The 20,670-nt window shown below is 44.3% G+C and overlaps 1 protein-coding gene across 1 annotated transcript in view; it reads right to left on the bottom strand.

The window, feature by feature from the left end:
• The window catches only part of LOC107110907 (glutamate receptor ionotropic, delta-2-like), a 1,200,243-nt gene that overhangs the window by 477,875 nt on the left and 701,698 nt on the right, over positions 1-20,670 (bottom strand). Inside the window, 1 exon segment of the mRNA XM_015411751.1 lies at positions 7,530-7,583. Within this exon segment, the coding sequence (XP_015267237.1) occupies positions 7,530-7,583 (54 nt within the window).

Here is a 20,670-nt window from a genome sequence, read left to right as displayed (position 1 = left end):
CTGCTGAAAACCCGCAGTTAAAAATTACCTGCCAAGAAGTACTAGCAACCTGTTTGCCATGGACTGCTGATGGAATCGGGTGGTGTGATCATGCCAGCATGCAGCTATCCCCTCTAGCTGTTGTCTTTGCCATGGCCGCCGACCAATGAAACTACGCTGCACCGCCGTCATGTCTGATCGCATAATCACGGATCAAACTGCGACGGCACAAACAGCCACACCTCCCCCCCACATTATCCGGCCCATGTGACCGGGGCCTATGTACAATATATCGTAATCGCGGATCAAACTGCGACAGCGCAAACAGCCACACCTCCCCCCCACACGTTATCCAGCCTATGTACAATAAATCGGATGGCAGAGAAATCCTAACTCCACAGTTATATAGGAGTGCCAAAAGAAGTCCTGTCACTGTCCTCAACTGAAGGCCTGGCATAACATCTCTGCCTTGCATCTCCTGCAGAAAGGTAACAACTCCTGCAGGGCACGTACATCTTCCAGCAGAGCATTCCACCAGGCAGGGGCCAGGGCTGAGAAAGCCCTGGCCCTGGTCGAGGACAGTCAGACTTCTCTCAAGCTGGGGACCACCAGCAGGTTCTTATTTCCTGAGCATAGTGCTCTTTCAGGGGCCTATTGGGACAGACGGTCCCAAAGGTTTGTAGGTCCCTGACTGCTAACTGGTGAAAATGACCTCCTACCTGCACATACTAGTATTTCCCACAGGACCCAGCCCTAAGTGGGGATGCTGCACCCTATTCGACCCATTTGAACTTTCTGCTTCCTTTGATATTGTGAATTGCAAGGTGTTATCACAAGGTGTAATCCCATTCATTTTGATGTGTTCACCATTATTTCCATTTGCCTTCACTATCCTAACACAGGAGTCCCTAGTGAGGCGCCTGGGTGCCTTGGAGCCTACCAGCACCTTTCCTGACAATCACCAAATGTTTTTATAAAGTGGATGGGGCCAGGTGGGGCTTTTAAAGCTTTTTATGTTTATGGTATAATGCAAACAGTGGCTTTGTGTAAAGAACTTTGTCGATGCAAACAGAGGAGTGATATTCTTAAAATACAGTGGAATTTGATTGGGACTAAACATGATTGGGCTGCACAGCTAAAATGCTTCATGTAACTAACTGGAATATTCATTGAAGTGACCGGATCTTTCCAGGTTTTAAAGTATTTTTAATAAGTCCAGATTGCTTGCACATGAAAGCTTATACCTTGAATAAAACTTTATTGGTCTTAAAGGTGCCACTGGACTCAGACTTTGTTCTGCTGCTTCAGACCAACACAGCTACTCACCTGACTATATCAAACTTTGTTTGCTTTCCAAAAATCATTTATGTTCCTATCAAAATCTTGCCAGAACCTCTCTTTTCCTGAATGTGTGTGCAAGGAGCTCTCACCAACCCTCCAGAATTAACTGTCACTGTTACAAGTAATAGTGCAGGTTAAAAATGGCTGGACTCATGAGAGGAGGCTTCATGCAAAGGGATAGCCAGGAGCAAAAACTCCCCCCCCTCCTTTTGCATAAACATGTTAAATACCTGCAAGATGAAGACTGCTAGATGCATGGTTTCTCAGATAGCTCAACATGTAAACTTAACATGTATGTATGCAAGAAAATATTTTTAAGCATTATGTTAATTTTAAAAGGCATCCTGAAACACTGAAGACTTACTTTAAGAATTATGCATAACCCCACTCCATGACATTTTGTGGTTGGCTCCGCCTCCCAGGGCAGCCATTCTGTGGTTGCGCCCACCACCCTGTGTCAGAATTCCAAATATGCCTGCAGACTGAAAAGGGCTGGGGACTGCTGCCCTAACAAATGGACTGTTCTGGATCACTTTTTTAATTTGTCTGAAAATGACCAAACACCTCTTCTTATAAGGCTGCACTGAGAAATGGTCTTGGCCAGAGCCCTTCAACTATAGAATTATCAGCAGAGCGTCACCAAAGGCCATGGTGGAGTTCCTTTTCTTAACACAATTATGAGCAGCTCCACACACAAGAGCCAACATGATATAGGGGTTACAGCTCTGGACTAGGGAGACCCACTTTCAAATCCTCATTCAGCTATGAAGCTGACCTTGATCTAGTCTCTTTTCACTTAAAATGCCTCACAGGTTGTTGTGAGAATAAAACGGAAGAGCTACATCACCCTGAGCTCTTTGGGAAAAGGGTGAAATAAAAGTGTAATAGATGTACAGTGTAACACTAAGCAGACTTACACTTTTCCAAGTGCACTGAAATCAAGTGCTTGGGATGTTAGAGGTAATCTAATATGAATCCACACTTTCTGCAATAACTCCTACCATCATATTTTCTCATGGGAATCATTTACTTTTTCTCACTTCCTCACTATTAAAAGTATTACCCAGTAATATTAAAGTCAGGATATCTTTGGATACTTAAATCTAGTAACTGGAGCTATGAATGGGCAAGACAGATCTTTTTACAAACCTGAAAAGGGCCCTAAAATAAATAACGGGCAGCTTTAAAAAATCTGAAAATGATAAAAGGAGCACCTGTAGCTTTAAGCAATAGATTCCCTCAGTGGCTGTTGCTAGGCAACAACAGTATTTCAGGGTGGGTTTTGTCAGAAAAAGGCAGGGGAAGGAGACAGGGCCCTTTCCAGGCCTATTTTGTAGTCTGAGGGAGGACTCACCAGCACCAGGCCTGGACCTAGGGTTGCCAACTTCAGGTTAGGAAATGTCTGGAGAATTTGTGGTGGAGTCTGAGGAGGGCAGCGCATGGGGAGGGGAGAGGCCTCAGCTGAATATAATGCCATAGAGTCTACCCTCCAAAGCAGTCATTTTCTCCAGGGGGCAGATCTCTGTTGTCTGGAGTTCAGCTGTAATTCTCAGATATATCCAGGTCCCACTTGGAGGCTGGCAACCCAAGGCCTAGAAGCAGCCTCTGCGTGACTTGGTACCACTTGACTTGCATGAATGAACTAGGCCTGGCTTCTTGCTACTCTTCAACAGCAGCTACCTTACGAAAGCCAGTGTGGTGTAGTGGTTAGAGCTTCAGAGTAGGGTCTGGGAGACATAGGTTCAAATCCCCATCGTGCTGTGGAAGCTGACTGGGTAATCATGGACCAGTCACATACTTTCAGCGTAACCTACCTCACAAAGCTGCTGTGTGGATAAAAAAGAGAAGATAATAATGTAAGCTGCTTTGGTACCCACTGTGGAGAAAGGTGGGGTATAAATGAAGTCAATAAAGAATAAATATAGCTGAAGATGGGACACAGATAAATGGTGAATGGCTGAGAAGGAGAAAATGAGACAGGGAGAGGATATGGGGATTGCCAAGAAGAGGGAAAGGGGTATAGAAATTCTGAGATTTATTTGGTTTTTTTGGGGGGGAGACTGGGGAGGATGGGGTTTGAGGAGGAGAGAGACCTCAGCAGGGTATAATGCCATAGACTCCACCCTTCAAAGCATCTATTTCCTCCAGGGGAACTAGGGTTGCCAGGTCCCACCTTGTCACCAGCATGGGGCTTTGGGGGGCATTCCAGGAGGGGGAGGGGATATCTGCAACATGATGGCATCACACATCACATTGGGGAAGCAGCCCCTTGGAAAGCGTTGATGGGGCCTGCTTGCAAAAACCATTTAACTTTAAATGGTTTTTGCAAGCAGGCGTCACACAACCCTGAACTCCAAGCGGTGAATTCACTGCTTGGAATTCAGGCATGGGTGGCCCCGCTTGCAAAAAGCCATTTAAAGAGAACCTTCCCTTCACCCACCATGCTGGATTAGAATTCCAAAAGTGCCCATGGGCTGAAAAAGGTTGGAGACCCCTGACTTACAGTATGCATTATAGTTGCATCATCTGCATTTTCCAATTACAGAATTTACAGCTGCCAAGACCAGGATCTCTCCCCACCCCCACCCCCCTTTTTAGTTTTGAGTTCTAGATTATGTTCCCAGGACTTTAAAAAGTATAAATATGACCCACACACACCCAAAGGTAGATTGGCTGCCTTGAAGCACAGGTTTCCTGCTAAAACATAAACTGGGAAACAAACAAGCAAATAAAGCCTAATTATACTAATTTATTGTAGTGTAGTGCAATTAAGAAAATCTAATAATTCAACATCAAGACAGATGTCTTCGGCAATCAAAAACAGATCAAGGTGTACGCACATGCCTTCTCCAAACAATACAGGTAAGTAGGTGCTATAGACTTTACACGAGGGACCAATTATTTCCTCAATTAATTAAGATCAGGTAACATGGACATAATAAATTGCTCATAAAACACATGGAGAAACAAGTGAACCCTTTGTTATAACAGAAGAACCTGATTGTGTAATATCCTACTGTGTAATATTCTAAGTCAGTAACGCAGTGCCATAGCATCTTTTTGTGGTTTGCCCTGATTTTTAAATGGATATTTAAATGGATAAAATAAATATGCAGAAAGGCACTAAACCTAACACTCAGGAGTTCTGTTGGGAAAATGCCTAGCACAACCCTGTAATCTATTCTACATACTAATATAATCACTTATTACTCAACATATGTACAGTCATCATTTAATGAGAAAAAAATAATTTTTGTTGCACACACGCATGGGGGGGAAGCGAGATTCCCAGCAAGATTCAATAAGCCTATTTTGGGATATAATCAACATTAAACTGCAACCAATGACAACAAAAGGAGTGTAGTTTAAGAACATTTGACGTGCTATGTTCCATATCTTAGAAAAGCAAGACATCTAACAAGCATTCCAACAAGCAGCATTGGATGCAATCTGAACACAGAGGGAAAGGCCACTGTTAGGGTTGCCAAGTCGAAAATCGTCGGGAGCGGGGGACTCCCGTCCAGCATCCTATGCGCGCGCACGTCACCAGGAAGTGACATTATGATGCCGGGCACGCTGGGGGCAGGGCCACGACCATCCAAGGGGGAAACATAGAGTTTCCCCCTCGGATGGTCGTGGCCCCGCCCCCAGCATGCCCGGCATCATAATGTCACTTCCTGGTGACGCGCACGCCGGGGTGGGGTTCCCCCCGGGGCCCGATCCGCCAGCCGCGAGGAACGGGCCTCTGGGGCGGGGTTTTCCCCGCCCCCCAGGTGGACTTGGCAGCCCTAGCCACTGTCCCCAACCATCCCTTCTTAGCACTTCTGTTCATAGGCACCATGTGATGGATAATGCACTTAGTGATGGATAATACAGACAGATACCTTGGTTCAAATTGGAAGGAGCTTGATATTGGGGAGTTCTCATGGAGGGAGTACACTGAGCTGGATCTAGCTGACTTTTCTGTTAGTGAAAAGGAAGAAGGGGTCCCCTCTCACCCCCAAAAAGGCTACGTTGTGGATTATGGGATCTGCGTGGGCAATAGTCATATGAGATGAGGGCTGTCCTAAGGAGGAGGACAGGGTGAGATTCAATAAAAAAACCCTGGCTGGATGCAACCCATTTTTCCCCCTGAGAGTTCTAAAGATACACTTCCCAGCAGCTTCCTCTGAGCCACCAGCTGGTACTAAGATCCCAGGACACTTAGGACCAGAGGTCATTTCGGGGGGGAACGCGGGGGAACGCAGTTCCCCCAGGTGAGGTACGGGGGGCGTTTTTTCGGGGCTTCCTTGCCCTCCCGCCGGCTTTGCAGGTCCACTGCCGGGCCCCTCATGGGGCTCGGCAGTGGAGCTGCAAGGCCGGCGGTGGCGGCCGGGACCGTTGGGGGCGGGGTGTGTGGCCTTATGACACACTTCCGGTGATGTCAGGGGGTGTGGCCTTATGACACACTTCCGGCGATGTCAGGGGGTGTGGCATATGCTAATGAGTTATGCTAATGAGTTCCCCTAGCTCTTTTTCTACGAAATGACCCCTGCTTAGGACAATATTCTCAAGATGTATCTTGGCAAAGGAGAGGCAGGGAAAGGCAGCCAGTGGGCCTGTCCTACCATAGATCAGCCATCTGGCTGAGTGTTGGGCCAACACCAACACTAGTTCAGCCCCAACAACCATTGAAAAACCAGCCAGCGAAACTGCAAAGTGGGGCCGGAGGGGGCAGGAGGAGGAAGAGAAAAGCATAGAAAATCTACTTTTGCACAGGTATACTGTTCAAGCCAGAGAAGACCTCTGGGCTGCAATGTTCACCTTTATTTAGAGGCTGAGCAGTGCTGCAAGCTTGTATTCCTAGCCCCAGGATATAAGTTTTTGTTGTATCTCTAGCCCAATCTTCCCCATGTGCTGTCCACTGTCACTACAGCACTTGCCAATGTGTTTCCTGGCAACTACTTGCTTCTTTCCCAAAGCAAAGAGAATGGCTTTCCTCAATTTCACTGGGGTAGAAGGTGCTTTATAAGAGCCCAAGAGACAAAACATTTGTTTCTACGGGGGGAAACGATCTGGAAACATTTGGGTCCATTATAAGAGGATGCTTGACTTGGAACATCCTAACATTTTGTGGTACCTTCCAATAATTTGTGGCAGCCTAACAGCAGAGCAGGTGTGCCCGTCTACTGTTAGGCTGACATGGTTGCAAGTCAATTCAGTGATCCGTTTCACTCCCCCTGCTTGGATCACGGTGAACTTGCCATGTAAGCCCAACAGTGGACAGGTGCACTCGCCCCGCTGTTAAGTTTAAATGGGTGGCAGCCATTAAACCCATCCATTTTGCTCCCCCTGCTTCAAAGCAGGGCGAAGCAAAAGAGCAACCCCCCCTTCTCCTGGCCGTGGCTTGCCATTGCTGAGAGAAAGAGGTGCCCAAACTGGCTGGTTCAGGGAATTTGGGCTTGGTTTGGGGTTCAGTTCAGGACCAAACTGCCCTGAACCCCAAACCAGATTTTTTCTGGTTTGTGCCCATCCCTATTAATAACAGCCTCAGTCAGAGATTCTTTTTCTATTTAAATTGTAATAGATAAAAAACAAACGTGCACAATTTAGCTGAGAAAAAGAATCTGGAGGGAGACCATGTTGGCTTAGAAAGGCCAGTGTGAGAAGGCCTAGGTGCTCAAAAGAATTCTTTATCCCTGACTATGGGCAGGAGGGCTTATCCATGTTCCCCTGAAAATTTATGGGATAGCTAACAATTATTTCATTGAGCATATCTCACTTAGGCTTCTCTGCAATGACCCACTTATGTAATTAAGGGGGAGCTGAGGGGAACCAATTAAATCTTGCATAAAGAACTTTGATTAAAATAACAACAACCAGAGAACCAGCAACACCACTGGGAAGCATTCACTACACTCTTTTGTGTGTGGTTCCTGTTAATTTTTATTTAAAACGTCTCCCAGAGTGACAAGCTCTGGCCAGAAGAAGGGGAAAAATACCCACCCAACTAAACATACTCAGTAGGGGAGTGCTTTTATTTATGTTACTCAAACTCTAAAACTTCTTTTACTTCTATTTTCCCCCTCCCTTATTAAAACACAATTTCCCACCCAGCAGCGGGCCTGAACTTTGCTGCTGTTACTGTTTCCTATTGGCAAAGTCAAGGCTGGCGTGAACATTCCCAGTGTGTATGAGAACAGGATTCACATTCCCCCGCTGACAGTTACCTCATTTATAATGATCCAGTGACAGTCGAAAGCAACCAAATTGGCTTCCACGACCTGAAAATAGAACACAAACCAGCCATCAGTCATCTTATCACTATGAAAGCCAACGGACTATTAAATAGACGCTTCCCACCAATGACACAACAAATAAATAAATAAAGCACCAGCTCTGAAAAGACCTTTCGCTATTCAGTGGAGATAGAGAGACCCTTTGAGCAAAAACGCTACCCAAAGGCCCAAAGGCATTGGGGGTTGTTTGGCTTGCTAATTAAACGTGGCATTACAGTGCACTTCTAGCACAACGCAGGAGACTAGGCCTCCTTTGCATTCATCATTTTGTGTAAAAGGCCAAATGGTTTTAAGACGTAATGCTGTGTGGTGAGCTGGAAAAAAGAGTAAGAGTTCAGTTGCTTCAAACAGTAGTCTCTACAAGTGAAGTCTCGGTGGTGGCGTAGGGTTGCCAGGTCCCCTCCTGTTCACTGGTGGGGGGGATGGGGGGTAGAGTTGCCAGATCCAGGTTGAGAAACTCCTGGAGATTTGGGGATGGAGCCCCGGGAGGACAGGGGTCCTGGGAAGCCCGAGGATGGAACCTTGGGAGGATAGCTCAGTGGGGTCCAATGCCAGAGAGTCCACCCTTCAAAATATCAATTTTCTCCAGGGGAACTGATCTCTATAGCCTGGAAATGAGCTGTAACTCTGGGAGATCCTGGAGGCTGGCATCCCTATGGTGGAGTCCCATCTTCTCTCCAGGGAGAAAAACTGGTTGGTTGTGCTTGGGGCTGAGACACTACTGTAAAGGAATCAGACCACATGTGAGCTTTCTCTCTGCTCTATAGCTAGACTCGAGTCCAGTGGCCCCTTGGAGACCAACAAGATTTTTTGGAGGTATAAGTTTTCAAGAGTCAAAGCTCCAGATGAGCTTTGTTGGTCTCTAAGGTGCTACCAGACTTGAATCTAGTCGTTCTACTGCAGATGAACACGGCTACCCTCTGGACAGACCCCAGAAAGTACTTCTGCTTATAGCACACAATTTTAACATTAACAGTGAATAGCAACCAGATGGATTGCTGACTACGAGATTAAAAAAAAGGATTGCACAGCTTCATAGAGAATGGCTATAGGTCATGGTTGCTAAATGGAGTATCCATATTCAGAAGCAGCATACCTCCAAATACTAGATGCTAGGGCCAAATAATTTTATTTATTTATTTATTCAATTTATATCCCGTCCTCCCTGCCAGAGTGGGTGAAAGCATCCGTGCCTTGTTTGTGGGCTTCCAGAAACTCTTTGACTGGCCACTACTACAAACAGGACATGCACTTGTTAAAATATTGATATTACACCTTTCCCTTGTGATTCAAGTTGGCTTTACAATTCTAAATAAAAACCATACATAATAAAATGAAACCCCATGAAACCAAGAAAATGCCTACAGCTCAAAACCCATTAAAACCCCCAGAAAGCAAAATAGCTTTACAGCACCTCATAAAAAACTCCAAGGATGCTGCCCATTTCAACTCCTCCTCAGAAAGCCTACAAAAGTGGAAGCTATTATGGAAAAGGAACAGGTGCTGGCAGATACCAGGTAGGCAACCTTAAGCATGGGCCTGCCGGAAGATGGCAGCTAGAAGACAGTAATTGGTATACAAGGTAAGGTTGGCAGTCCTGCACTGGCAACCCCAGGAGCTTTTTTTGGGGGGTGTAGCATAAGGAGGAGGAGTGTTGCTAATGCAGTGACTTTGAATGATCACCTGGAATAACATCCCCCCCCCCCCCCCAAGAATCCTCCATATCTTTATGGTAAAGATCACAGAGGTTGGGGAAATTCCTAGAGTCATGTTCCCATGGCAACTGAAAGTGACTAGATCAATACACTATTTGTCTCAGGCCTTTACCCCCAATAGCAGTATTCATCATCAAACAGCTGAGTGCACTTCCATTGCTGTCTAACATGTCAGTGTATGTTAAGTGGTGGCCTGCTCCTGTTACTTCTGCTGTAACTTGTATCACATTTTTATATTATATGGAGGTGTTCTGCCTGATGACTCTAGAAATGTGTAGCATCTAAGAGGCTTCCATCATGTTATGCATCTCAGCTTGCCTGCTCTATAGTACTTGCAGTCATAGGCAGCAGGGAAATATGATGGTAGCCAGCATACATTGACAAATTCCAAATGTTACAGCTAAGGTTGCCAGGTGCTTACAAACTCCTTTCCCTTCCCCTCTCCACAACAGGCACCCTGTGAGCACTGATCCCTCTAAGCTGAGTTAGTGTGAGCCAGCTCACAGTTTTTTAGCCTCTGGCTCACACATTTTTGTCTTAGCTCAGGAAGGAGGGCTCCAGAGCAAACTAATTTGTGCAGCAGCCCAATCGCTCGCTCACAACTTTAATGCCAGTCGCTCACAAAGTAGAATTTTTGCTTACATGACTCCACAGTTTAGAGGGAACATTGCCTGTGAGGTAGGTGGGGCTGAGAAAGCCCCTTCAAGAACTGGTCTTGAGAGAACAGCGCTGAAAGAACTTATGACTGACCCAAGGTCACACCAGTAGCTGCATGTGGAGGAGTGGGTAATCATAGCAGATTCTCTCATATTAGAGTCCGCACTCCTAACCACTACACCAAACTGGTGCATCAGAAGTGATATTGTTGCATTTTTACCATAGAGTTTTTGTCCAAATACGTACCAGCACATCCCATGCGATGACATCACTTCCAGTTCCCTCACCAGGCAGCTGATCAACAGTGGGGGGCTGTGCCCGGGAGCCTGAAAGCCCTAGTTATAGTAGAATTTGCCATGGGAAAACTACTGTCAGTGGCCACCACTTGTTTCCCCATTATGGGCTGGATCCAGCCAGCCTTTTCAAGCCCTCTTGGCCAGTTCCCCTCTTTATTACTGCCACCATCCCTCTTCCCTTTCATCAGTGGAAAAGCTGCTTGGATCCACCCCAGTGTTTGCTCTGATTCTTACAGGTTTCTTTCTTTCTTTTAGCAAACCTCACCTCATTCTGCTCTAGTTCCCTGCTGAGAACATGTTTATGTATACTTAATAAAAAAGCAAAAGAATGTTCTAGTGACTGAAACAGGAATACCCCCTGTCCCCCCAGTCCATAGTAATAAATGACACACTTTAATTTCAGTTTCATCTGATGAGAAATGATCTGAAAATGTAAGAATTTTGCTGTCCTTCACTCTGGTTTTCTTCATGCAGCTCATTATAATAATAACGGGAATAATTTCACACAGGCATAAGATTTCCCTTGATCAGCTGTTATTAGGAACACATTTACACATTCATTATTATATTAAAAGAGCTTTAAAAACCCAAAGGCAGCACTAACACAACCCAGATCCAATTATCTGTCAGTACAGCAGTGATTACTTGGACAAGACGTGCCTTTTACATTCATGACCTAATGTTCCACAGCGCCCTTGTCTCTCCCCTGAGTCTGCAGTTTCCTTCATTTAGGAAGTCCATTGTAACATCCACAGGGAGACAAGGAAAGCAAATGGAATTACAGTAATGAATAGAGAGGGGCACTGGAAAAGCCAAGAACACTACCGTGTTCTTAAATTCTGTGAAATAATCTGAATGAACTGTCAGAAATGTATTTATGTTTTCACTTCATTTACACCCTGCCATTGTCCCCACTGGGGACTCAAAGCAGCTTACATCATTCTCCTCTCCTCTGTTTTATTCTGACAACAACCCTGTGAGGTATGCAAAAGTCTGTGTGGAAAGAAGGACGAAGGGGAGGGGGAAACAGTGCCAAATTATCTCTGAAAACTGCACTGGAATGCAAAACCCATTTCAAATGTAACAAAGCTAGAGCTTCTTTCTCACCCTAACAGTAGTTTCTCAAAACACAGAATTGGCCACCTTCCTTTTAAATTATAGTCAGAGATCCAATAATAATACTGAAATCTAATATGAACATATAAGAGTACACATAAACATCCAGCGTTTCTATATACATGGCATATATAGAAATGCTGAGACTTATTAATATTTACACACACACACACACACACACACACACACACGTATGTACATATTCATGCAGGCAACATTAGAATTATATTATTTGAGGGCCAAAACAGGTCCAGGGCTCTGTAGAAAAAGCCCAGCAGGAATCCATTAGCATAATAGGCCACACCCAACAGCAGAAACTTATTAGCATATTGGGCCACACCCCTGACAGCACAGCTCATTAGCACATTAGGCCGCACCCACATGTTACCAGAAGTGTGGTTATCCAGCCACACCCACCTTTTGCTTGTTATTCTGTTGACCTTGTTTGTTGTCAAAACCCAGGGCCTTTTTTTGCAGCAGGAACTCCTTTGCATGTTAGGCCACACACCCCTAATGTAGCCAATCCTAATGAGTTTCTGCTGTTGGGTGTGGCCTATTATGCTAATGAGCTCCTGCTGGGTGTGGCCAACTTGGGAGTCAGCCAGAACTCTATTCCTGTGCCTTCCTGCCCAAAAATAGCCCTGGGTATGACGTTCCAAGTCCTACAAATGGAGCTTAATTCTTTTTTACAAAAACAAGGTTCTGATTTGGATCGGGAACATGGCACAAGGTAAGGGAGATTAAGCCTCCCCAATGCCATTTTCCAACCTGAAATGTCTCCCTGGAGATGCTATGAGACCTGTTTGAGAAACACAACTCCATGGGGCCATTTCAGATTGGGAAAATGTCTGTATAGGGGAGGGGGAAGCTTTCATCCTGCTGTGGTGCCAATTCAAATCAGTCTTGTGTCTGCCTCCTGTCAAAAGGGGGGAGAGCACTCGGAGCTCCATTCACAAAATTCTGAGCCTCACACTTGGGGTATTTCTCTGTAATCCTTACACAAATCCTGCCGAATGAGTCAGTATTATTCTTCATATTATATATGCAAGGGAAGAGGGCTGAGGCAAAGGGAGAAGATTTGGTGAGTTATTACACATCACACATTTACCCTTCTTTCAAGACACTTGTTACTTTCATTTGTCACCTTTTCTCTAGGTACTTCAGAGTAGCACATAAGTTCGCCTCAGTTCAGCATGAAAACAGCCCAAGAGACAACAAACTGTGGGGGCCAAGGTCACCAGGACAGTTTCATAGTGAGATGTTCCCAAGCCAAGTCCAACTCTGTCCTGTATCCCATCCTGTCTCCCAACTGATGCTGAGATGACATACAAGCTAGAGACGTCTTGGCTCTCACAATTTTAGGGCCAAACTACATGTTATGGCAGTTCTACCATTTGGGCACTTAAATGGTCATGGGGGATACAAAAGACTGCCTCCCCTCCCATGCCACAGGATTGGGCCCTCACCGCATTTTTAAATGGTCAAATCCAAAATGGTGTTAGAGCCATGGTTTCAACCACTTTAACCTGTAGTTTGGCCCTTAATTACTATTCAATACAAATTCTGTCTCTATCAATATTATAAATAGAAAACAAACAGGTTTTTATGTTTATTGATGGAGTTGTTTCACATTGGAGAGCCATCTTGGAGTTCAAATTCTAGTTTTATGCAAAATGTCCCCTAAAATATATATGCAAAATAATTAATTGATGCATAAGATACTCCTAAAAGCACTATAACCATGTTACAAATAGAATCTAAATATTTTATAACAAAAGGAGCTGGATTTTTTTTTAAATGAAATCTGGGAATTCAGAGAACCTGTTTTAACTTGATTTACAACTGCATTTTGCTATAACAATATTCTAGTGCCATAAAAGCCATGGTGGCCCAGGGGAAGGGGGTAGCCACTTCTGGACAACAAGGACAGGGAATTGCAGGGAAGCTGCCATATGGAAGCTCCAGAGCTGCTGCACTTTATGTGAAGCTGCACCAGCAATGGAGAAACCACAGATATCCTGTCCCTGTGTAGAAACCACCTTAGACAATGTGCAAAGCACTAACAAAAACTAATATAACAGCAGCCTGCTCTGTGATCACCTGTGGTTTGCTCCAGTACTGTATGCCTATAATGACCTAACCCACGCCCCTCATGCAGGGCAAGGTTTTCCCTCCATTTTCCCCTCCATTTTCCTCTCCCTGTCTGACTGAGTAGCCCTATATATCAATCTTCTTGTTTTCTGAAGAACCATGGCTGTCCCACCCTGCCACAATATGAAGTTTTGCTGCTGGCTCAGCCCAGGAACCTGAGGGAAGGGACAAAACTCCCTTAAACCACTGAAATGGCACTTGAGGCTTTTTAGAGTTCAAAAATAACAAAAATATTTTATTCAACGTAGAGGGGAAATGACAGGTGAAATCAGGAGTAAAATTTCTGAGGCAAATCAGAATAGGCACAGACTACAAGCAATTGAGAGTTTCTTAAGCTTTTCACAGTGACTTAGAATCTTTAAGATGAGAGGCACTCGAATACACTTTCTTGAGTATCAACTGACTCTTCAAGTAATAAAAGGCAGTCTCTAAACACACCAGACCATGGATCACTCCAGTCCTCAGAGCTATCTCCCTTATCCAACTGGTAGGGAATTTCTTCTCTCAGTAGAAGTTCTATCCCCTTTTCTTGGCCTGAATTCGAGTCTTCACATAACTACCCACTCCTCCTGCCAACCTTCCCAGTACTCTGCCTGTGTTTAACTGCTCTCAGTTAAGGCTAGGCACAAAGCCTGTCAGTATTAGATCCTTCTCAGTCAGGGCTAGACTCAGACTCTGTCAGTATTACTCTTCTCAAACAGGGCTGAATTCAGACTCAATTTTCCTCAGCATTCAGTTCTGAAGTCTTTCTCTGCTCAACTGATGCCAACCAGTCAAATTACACTGAGTAGACCATCGCTTCAGGTTCTCTGGCTCAGTGAGGAATTAACCCTTCACAGTGCATTATCTGTTTACATAGCCCTTCTGAGCTTCTAAAAGTGTAGTCTGTCACAATGCTCCATAAGACAAGAAGTACGGGATGCAATAGATATAGAATCTAGGATAAGGCAGTTCCATGAGGCTACCTTTGGCAAAGGAGAGCAATAACGAGAAGTCATATGGATGCAAAGCATGGAGAAATCCATTTTGTAGAGGGCATATAAAGGCATCCAGCAGTTTAATGGCCCACACCTCTGAGGGTTGTGCATGTCTGGAATTCATCTGTCTACACTGCTGGCTTTGTGACAGCAAACAGTGCTCTGCACACATAAAAAGAGGGACAGATTGAAAATTTCCATATGAGACAGAAAGCTCATCATGATGTTATTTATGCAACTCACATCTCGAGCTGGGAAAAAAATGAGCTAAGCTATAGAATGCATTCCTAATGAGAACTGGAAAAGCATATAAAACCTGAAATCCTTTCCTCAGTATATTAAGCGAAACAACATTAACCCCTGGCAATCCCTTTCCATAAATTCTTATGGAAATGTGAATGGTTTTCAAATACACTTAAACATCTTTGCTTTAGGAAGAAAAGACCTCAGGGCATTTCCAACTAAGCAGGGACTGGCTTGGAATCCACTACAAGGAAAAATAAACCATTCACATTCACTTAATTATTAAATATCTGATTGGTACCTCCAAGATGAAGATCAGCCGTGGGTTTTTGAGTGGATTTTTAAAAACTGCATGATTGTATGGGAATTATTTAGAAGATGCATATTCAGGCCCATAGCCACTGGGGGGGACATGAGGGCAATGACTCCTGTGAATATGCCCAGCCCTCACAGGAGGGGAGGAAGCCAGCAGGAAGGGAGGGAGAAGGGCAGCCCCACCGGGTCTTCCTGATTCCATGGCCGGCTTCTCAAAGTTTGAAAAGCCAGCTGTGGATTCAGGAAGATCCAGCAAGGCCATGCCTCTCCCTACCCTCCTGCTCAACCATGATTGCCACATGGCTTTGCTGAGTCTTCCTGCTTCCAGCTGCGGCCAAGCAGGGAGGGAGAGGGGTGGCTTCCATGGGCATTTCTGCTTCTGCAGCCGGCTTCTCAAACCAGCTGTGGAAGCAGGAAGACATAAGAACATAAGAGAAGCCAATGATGGATTAGGCCAATGGCCCATCCAGTCCAACACTCTGTGTCACACAGTGGCCAGAAATAACAGGTGCGATCAGGAGGTCCACCAGAGGGGCCAGGACACTAGAAGCCCTCCCACTGTTGCCCCCCCCTCAAGCACCAAGAATACAGAGCATCTCTTGCCCCAGACTGAGAGTTCCTATCTATACCTTGTGGCTAATAGCCACAGATGGACCTCTGCTCCATATGCTTATCTAATTCCCTCTTGAAGCCATCCATGCTTGTAGCTGCTGCCACCTCCTGTGGCAGTGAATTCCATGTGTTAATCACTCTTTGGGTGAAGAAGTACTTCCTTTTATCTGTTCTAACCTGACTGCTCAGCAATTTCATTGAGTGCCCATGAGTTTGGTGTAGTGGTTTGATGTAGTGGTTAAGTGTGTGGACTCTAATCTGGGAGAACCGGGTTTGATTCCTCAATCTTCCACTTGCACCTGCTGGATGACCTTGGGCAAGCCATAGTTCTGGCACAGCTGTTCTTGAAAAAGAACAGTTTCTGTCAGAGCTCTCTCAGCCCCACCTACCTCACAGGGTGTCTGTTCGGGGGAAGGAAAGGGAAAGGAGTTTGTAAGCTGCTCTGAGACTCCTTTGGGTATTTATTTATTTATTTGGATTTATATCCCGCCCTCCCACAGGCTTATAATGAAGGGCGGGTTATAAATTCAATCTCCTCCTCCTCCTCCTCCTCCTCCTCCTCTATTGTGAGAAAGGGAGAAAAGTACTTCTTTCTCAACCTGCTCTATCCCATTCATAATCTTATAAACCTCTATCATGTCACCCCTCAGCCGTCGTTTCTCCAAGCTAAAGAGCCCCAAGCGTAGGGAAATGTTCCAATCCTTTTCTGCACTTTTTCAAATGCTATAATATTCTTTTTGAGGTGTGGTGACCAGAACTGTACGCAGTATTCCAAATGTATTCCAAATGAGGTTGCACCATCTTTATACAGGAGCATTATGATACTGGCTGATATGTTTCCAATTCCCTTCCTAATAATCCTGAGCATAGCGTTGGCCTTTTTTATTGCAGTCGCACATTGTCTCGACATTTTCAGTGAGTTATCTACTATGACTCCAAGATCTGTCTCTTGGTGTAGTTTGGTGTAGTGGTTAAGTGCGCAGAATCTAATCTGGGAGAACCGGGTTTGATTCCCCACTCCTCCACTTGCAGCTGCTGGATGACATTGGGCAAGCCATAGTTCTGGCAGTTCAAGCTGTTCTTGAAAAAGAGCAGTTTCTGTCAGAGCTCTCTCATCCCCACCTACCTCACAGGGTGTCTGCTGTGGGGAGGGGAAGGGAAAGGAGTTTGTAAGCCACTCTGAGACTCCCAGTATGAGAGCTAGTTTGAGAGCCAGTTATAGAGCCAGACTCCCAGTCTGAGAGCCAGTTTGGTGTAGTGGTTAAGCGCACGGACTCTAATCTGGGAGAACCGGGTTTGATTACCCACTCCTCCACTTCCACCTGCTGATGTGACCTTGGGTCAGTCACAAGCTCTGGCACAGCTGTCCTTGAAAAAGAGCAGTTTCTGTCAAGAGTTCTCTTTCTTCAGGAAGTGGAAGAGCAACTGGCCCATGTGACCAGAAGTAACCATAGACTCTTTCAGCCTGTATGCTAAGCCTTTACCCCCTGCTGGCAAAAATGAGGTACTTCATAAGAACTGTCCTATATATTGGCTGTTATTTTCAAGGGACTATGTTAACATTGGAGGAGCGACTAGCCTTTGATCATAGGGAATTCTAATATTTAAGAGGAGAGTCTAATGAGTAGGTTCAAGTGGTGGGGCCTGTACGCAGACGTTTAAGTGAAGCTGAAAGCGAACGGGTATGCCATGGACATATCTGAAATAAGTCTGACGGGCAAAAGGGTGGATAGACTCTCTGTAAGTTTGGCTTCCAAAAGCAACAAATGGAATGATCTCTTAAGATTGAAAGCAAGAATTCAAGCGGATAACAGTCCTTGAAAAAGAAAAAGGGACTTTGTTTTGAGATGACCAGTTCCAATTTCAGCAAGACAAGGCCACAGGGAAAGTGATCAAGAAGAAAGAAGATTACAGCATGAGAAGAGAAACTGACTGTGTTACAATTGATGAGGGAAATTTAATTATTAATTTGCTTTAAATGAAGGAGGGAAAAACAATTGTAAAATGAGATGCCACTGTTCTCTGAAATTTGTGTTTAAGTCAGTTAGTGATTCTCCTGAAATGTTCTTTATATAGTCAGATCTGATGGTTTGTTAACACAGTTGATGATGATGATTGACCACTCTCAATGTTAAGAAAAGCAATTTTTATATTGTTAAGCTAATACTTTTATAAGCAGTATACGACCTCCAACTCTTGGGTTCTTCGTGAGTTTTCTTTCCTTTCTCCTGTAGTTTGTAGATCCCCTAAAAGGACTTGTCCTTTTATCCCATGACTACTGAACTTACTTAGGAGCCTTTGATGAGGAACTTTATCAAAAGCTTTCTGGAAGTCAAGGTAAACAATATCTATTGGGTCCCCCTTGTCCACATGTTTGTTCACTCCTTCAAAAAACACTAACAGGTTAGTGAGACAAGATCTTCCCTTACAGAACCCATGTTGAGTCTTCATCAATAGTTTTTGTTCATCAATGTGCCTATTAATTCTTTCCTTAATAACCGTTTCCACCAACTTACCCGGTATCGATGTCAGACTGACTGGCCTGTAATTTCCCAGATCTCCTCTGGAACCCTTTTTAAAGATGGGAGTGACATTAGCTATCTTCCAGTCCTCAGGAATGGACGCAGATTTTAATGAAAGATTACATATTTTTGTCAGGAGATCCACAAGTTCACATTTGAGTTTTTTCAGAACTCTTGGATGTATGCCATCCAGGCCTGGTGATTTATCATGTTTTAAGTTGTCTATCAGTCATAGGACCTCCTCTCTCGTCACCTCAATCTGACTCAGGTCTTTCAACACCCCTCCCGAAATCAGCGGTTATGGAGTGGGCAAGCACTTCTCATCTTCCACAGTGAAGACCGAAGCAAAAAATGCATTCAGCTTCTCAGCCATTTCCCTCCTTCAGCTGGCTAGAGGGGGACAAAATGGCCAAAAACCAGAGAGGGCATTGGCAGCATCCCAGCATGCTAAAGTCATTGCCCATATACCTGGAAGTGATGTCAGTGTTTCACTGTCCCCAGTAATGCACTGATGTCACTTCCGAATGCACAAGGAGTAACATCATCATGCAGCCAGTGAAGGCTCCCCCCACAACGTAAGTCTCCCTCCGGTTGCCAGTGGTAACTTGGCAAACCTAATTGTCCTGTAGGTGACCTTAGAGATAAGTCTCTCTCTTTCAGGCTCAGTCCTTCATCTAAAATATGGAATAATTATTCTGACTCATTCTTGCAGGGCTGGTGTAAAGATTACTAGGATGATGTATGTGGAAAAAGTGCTATATAAATGGTGCTGTTGAAACAAATGGTGAGGTGTTTTGAAAGTGCTACAGAAATAACAAATACACAACTACCATTTAATGGAAGGTTCTTGAACAAATTATTTTATGTTTCTGTTCCTAATTAATAAAATACTAATGGGAAAACTTACCTCAGAATAACTTGCAATCAGCGTACTATTTATTAGCTTTCTCAGAGAACTCTTAGGGTTAAAAAGCAAATCTTTCCACCAACGTTTTCTCACATCTCTTAATTAGGGCTGGAACTAATCACATTACCTCTATAGTTGTAACAATCCCACAAAACTTGATCTACTGTTGTCCAAATAGGCAAACTACTGAAATCCACATCACATACCTCTTTGATAATATTTGTTTGTTTCTTTGGTATCAAAACTTTTTCCCCGACTGGAAGCCTGTATAACTGGTTTCTTTATATAACTTGTTTCTTGATCTACTGTTGTCCAAATAGGCAAACTACTGAAATCCACATCACATACCTCTTTGATAATATTTGTTTGTTTCTGTTGTGTACCAAAGAAACCAGTTATACAACTACTCATTTTGGATATACGTTCATGAAGTTTGCATGTCTAAATGTTTTCTGAATGCAGGTTGCAGGAAGTTCCTGCTTACATTGGTAACTAGAGCTAGCAAAGAGCAGTCCCACAGTATCAGGAAAAACCCCCAAAGAAAAAGAGTTTGTGAATACGTACATTTATGCCCAACTTTAAGAGAGAAATACAAACATTGCCGCAAGGTAGGCTTGTCAGGTTCCTGTGGAGAAAATAAGTGAGCAAACTGGGGGCAACAGGCAGCATTCTGACATGCTGACATCACATCCCATGTGCCTGGAAGTGATGTCATCTCATTGCTGGGGTTGCTTTAGCATTTGAGCAAAACTCTATGGTTACACCTGGTCAGTCTCCCATTGGTCTCCTGCTGGTTGCCAGCCTTGTGCTGGCAACCCTATCCCAACCCTATCCCTTAAAAATTGATATTTTTAAAGTTCAATGATGGGCAGGCCCAACGCTCTGGCGATCCAAAGGTAAAGACACCATAGAATCTAAGAGCTTGTACAACTAAGCTCCAGGAAATTCCTCACCCACTAAGACTAGTTTTTAGTTTTTCTTCCCTTATTAAATTCCTTAGCTTTTTGCTTTTGGTAAAAGACTCCCATGAGGCCACAGTATTAAATGTGTTTGTATGTTCATATGTGTGAACAGATTTAACACTGATGCTTCTGGGAGTCTTCATAAGCAGAAGAGCTAAACAACGAAAGGGTAAGGGGGAATTAAGCTTTTGGAAGTCATGTTTTTTTCCCTGCAGTGTCACAGCAATAGGTTTGCTCATTGCTGAGCCCTTAAAAAGAAACTCCTTCTAAAAGTTTTCTTAAAGAAATGCTTTGCCTGGGACTTGAGCCAAAGTTTAACTGCATTTGATGCATATGCAGCAGCTCAGTCTTTCTACAATCCAGCCTGATAAAATTCAGGGGAGAAAATCTATGCCTAAAATATTCAAAACTCCATATTCTAAAGTAAATGAAGATAAATGGAAGTATTAACAATGCACATTTACACATGTTTATGTCCAAAGTCATGGGCACTAAAAACCCACAAAGGTTCCAGAGAATTCTGTGCAAAGAGAACTCTGGAGCCTCAAGAGAAAGGGAGCTGTCCAAACCCTTAGTCTGTCTGACCAACCCAACTGAGA

Source organism: Gekko japonicus, unplaced genomic scaffold, assembly GCF_001447785.1.
Source record: "Gekko japonicus isolate JY-2015 unplaced genomic scaffold, Gekko_japonicus_V1.1 scaffold229, whole genome shotgun sequence".
NCBI classification, from domain to species: domain Eukaryota; kingdom Metazoa; phylum Chordata; class Lepidosauria; order Squamata; family Gekkonidae; genus Gekko; species Gekko japonicus.
Note: the sequence above shows the minus strand (reverse complement) of the source record. Positions and strands in the feature narration are given on the sequence as shown.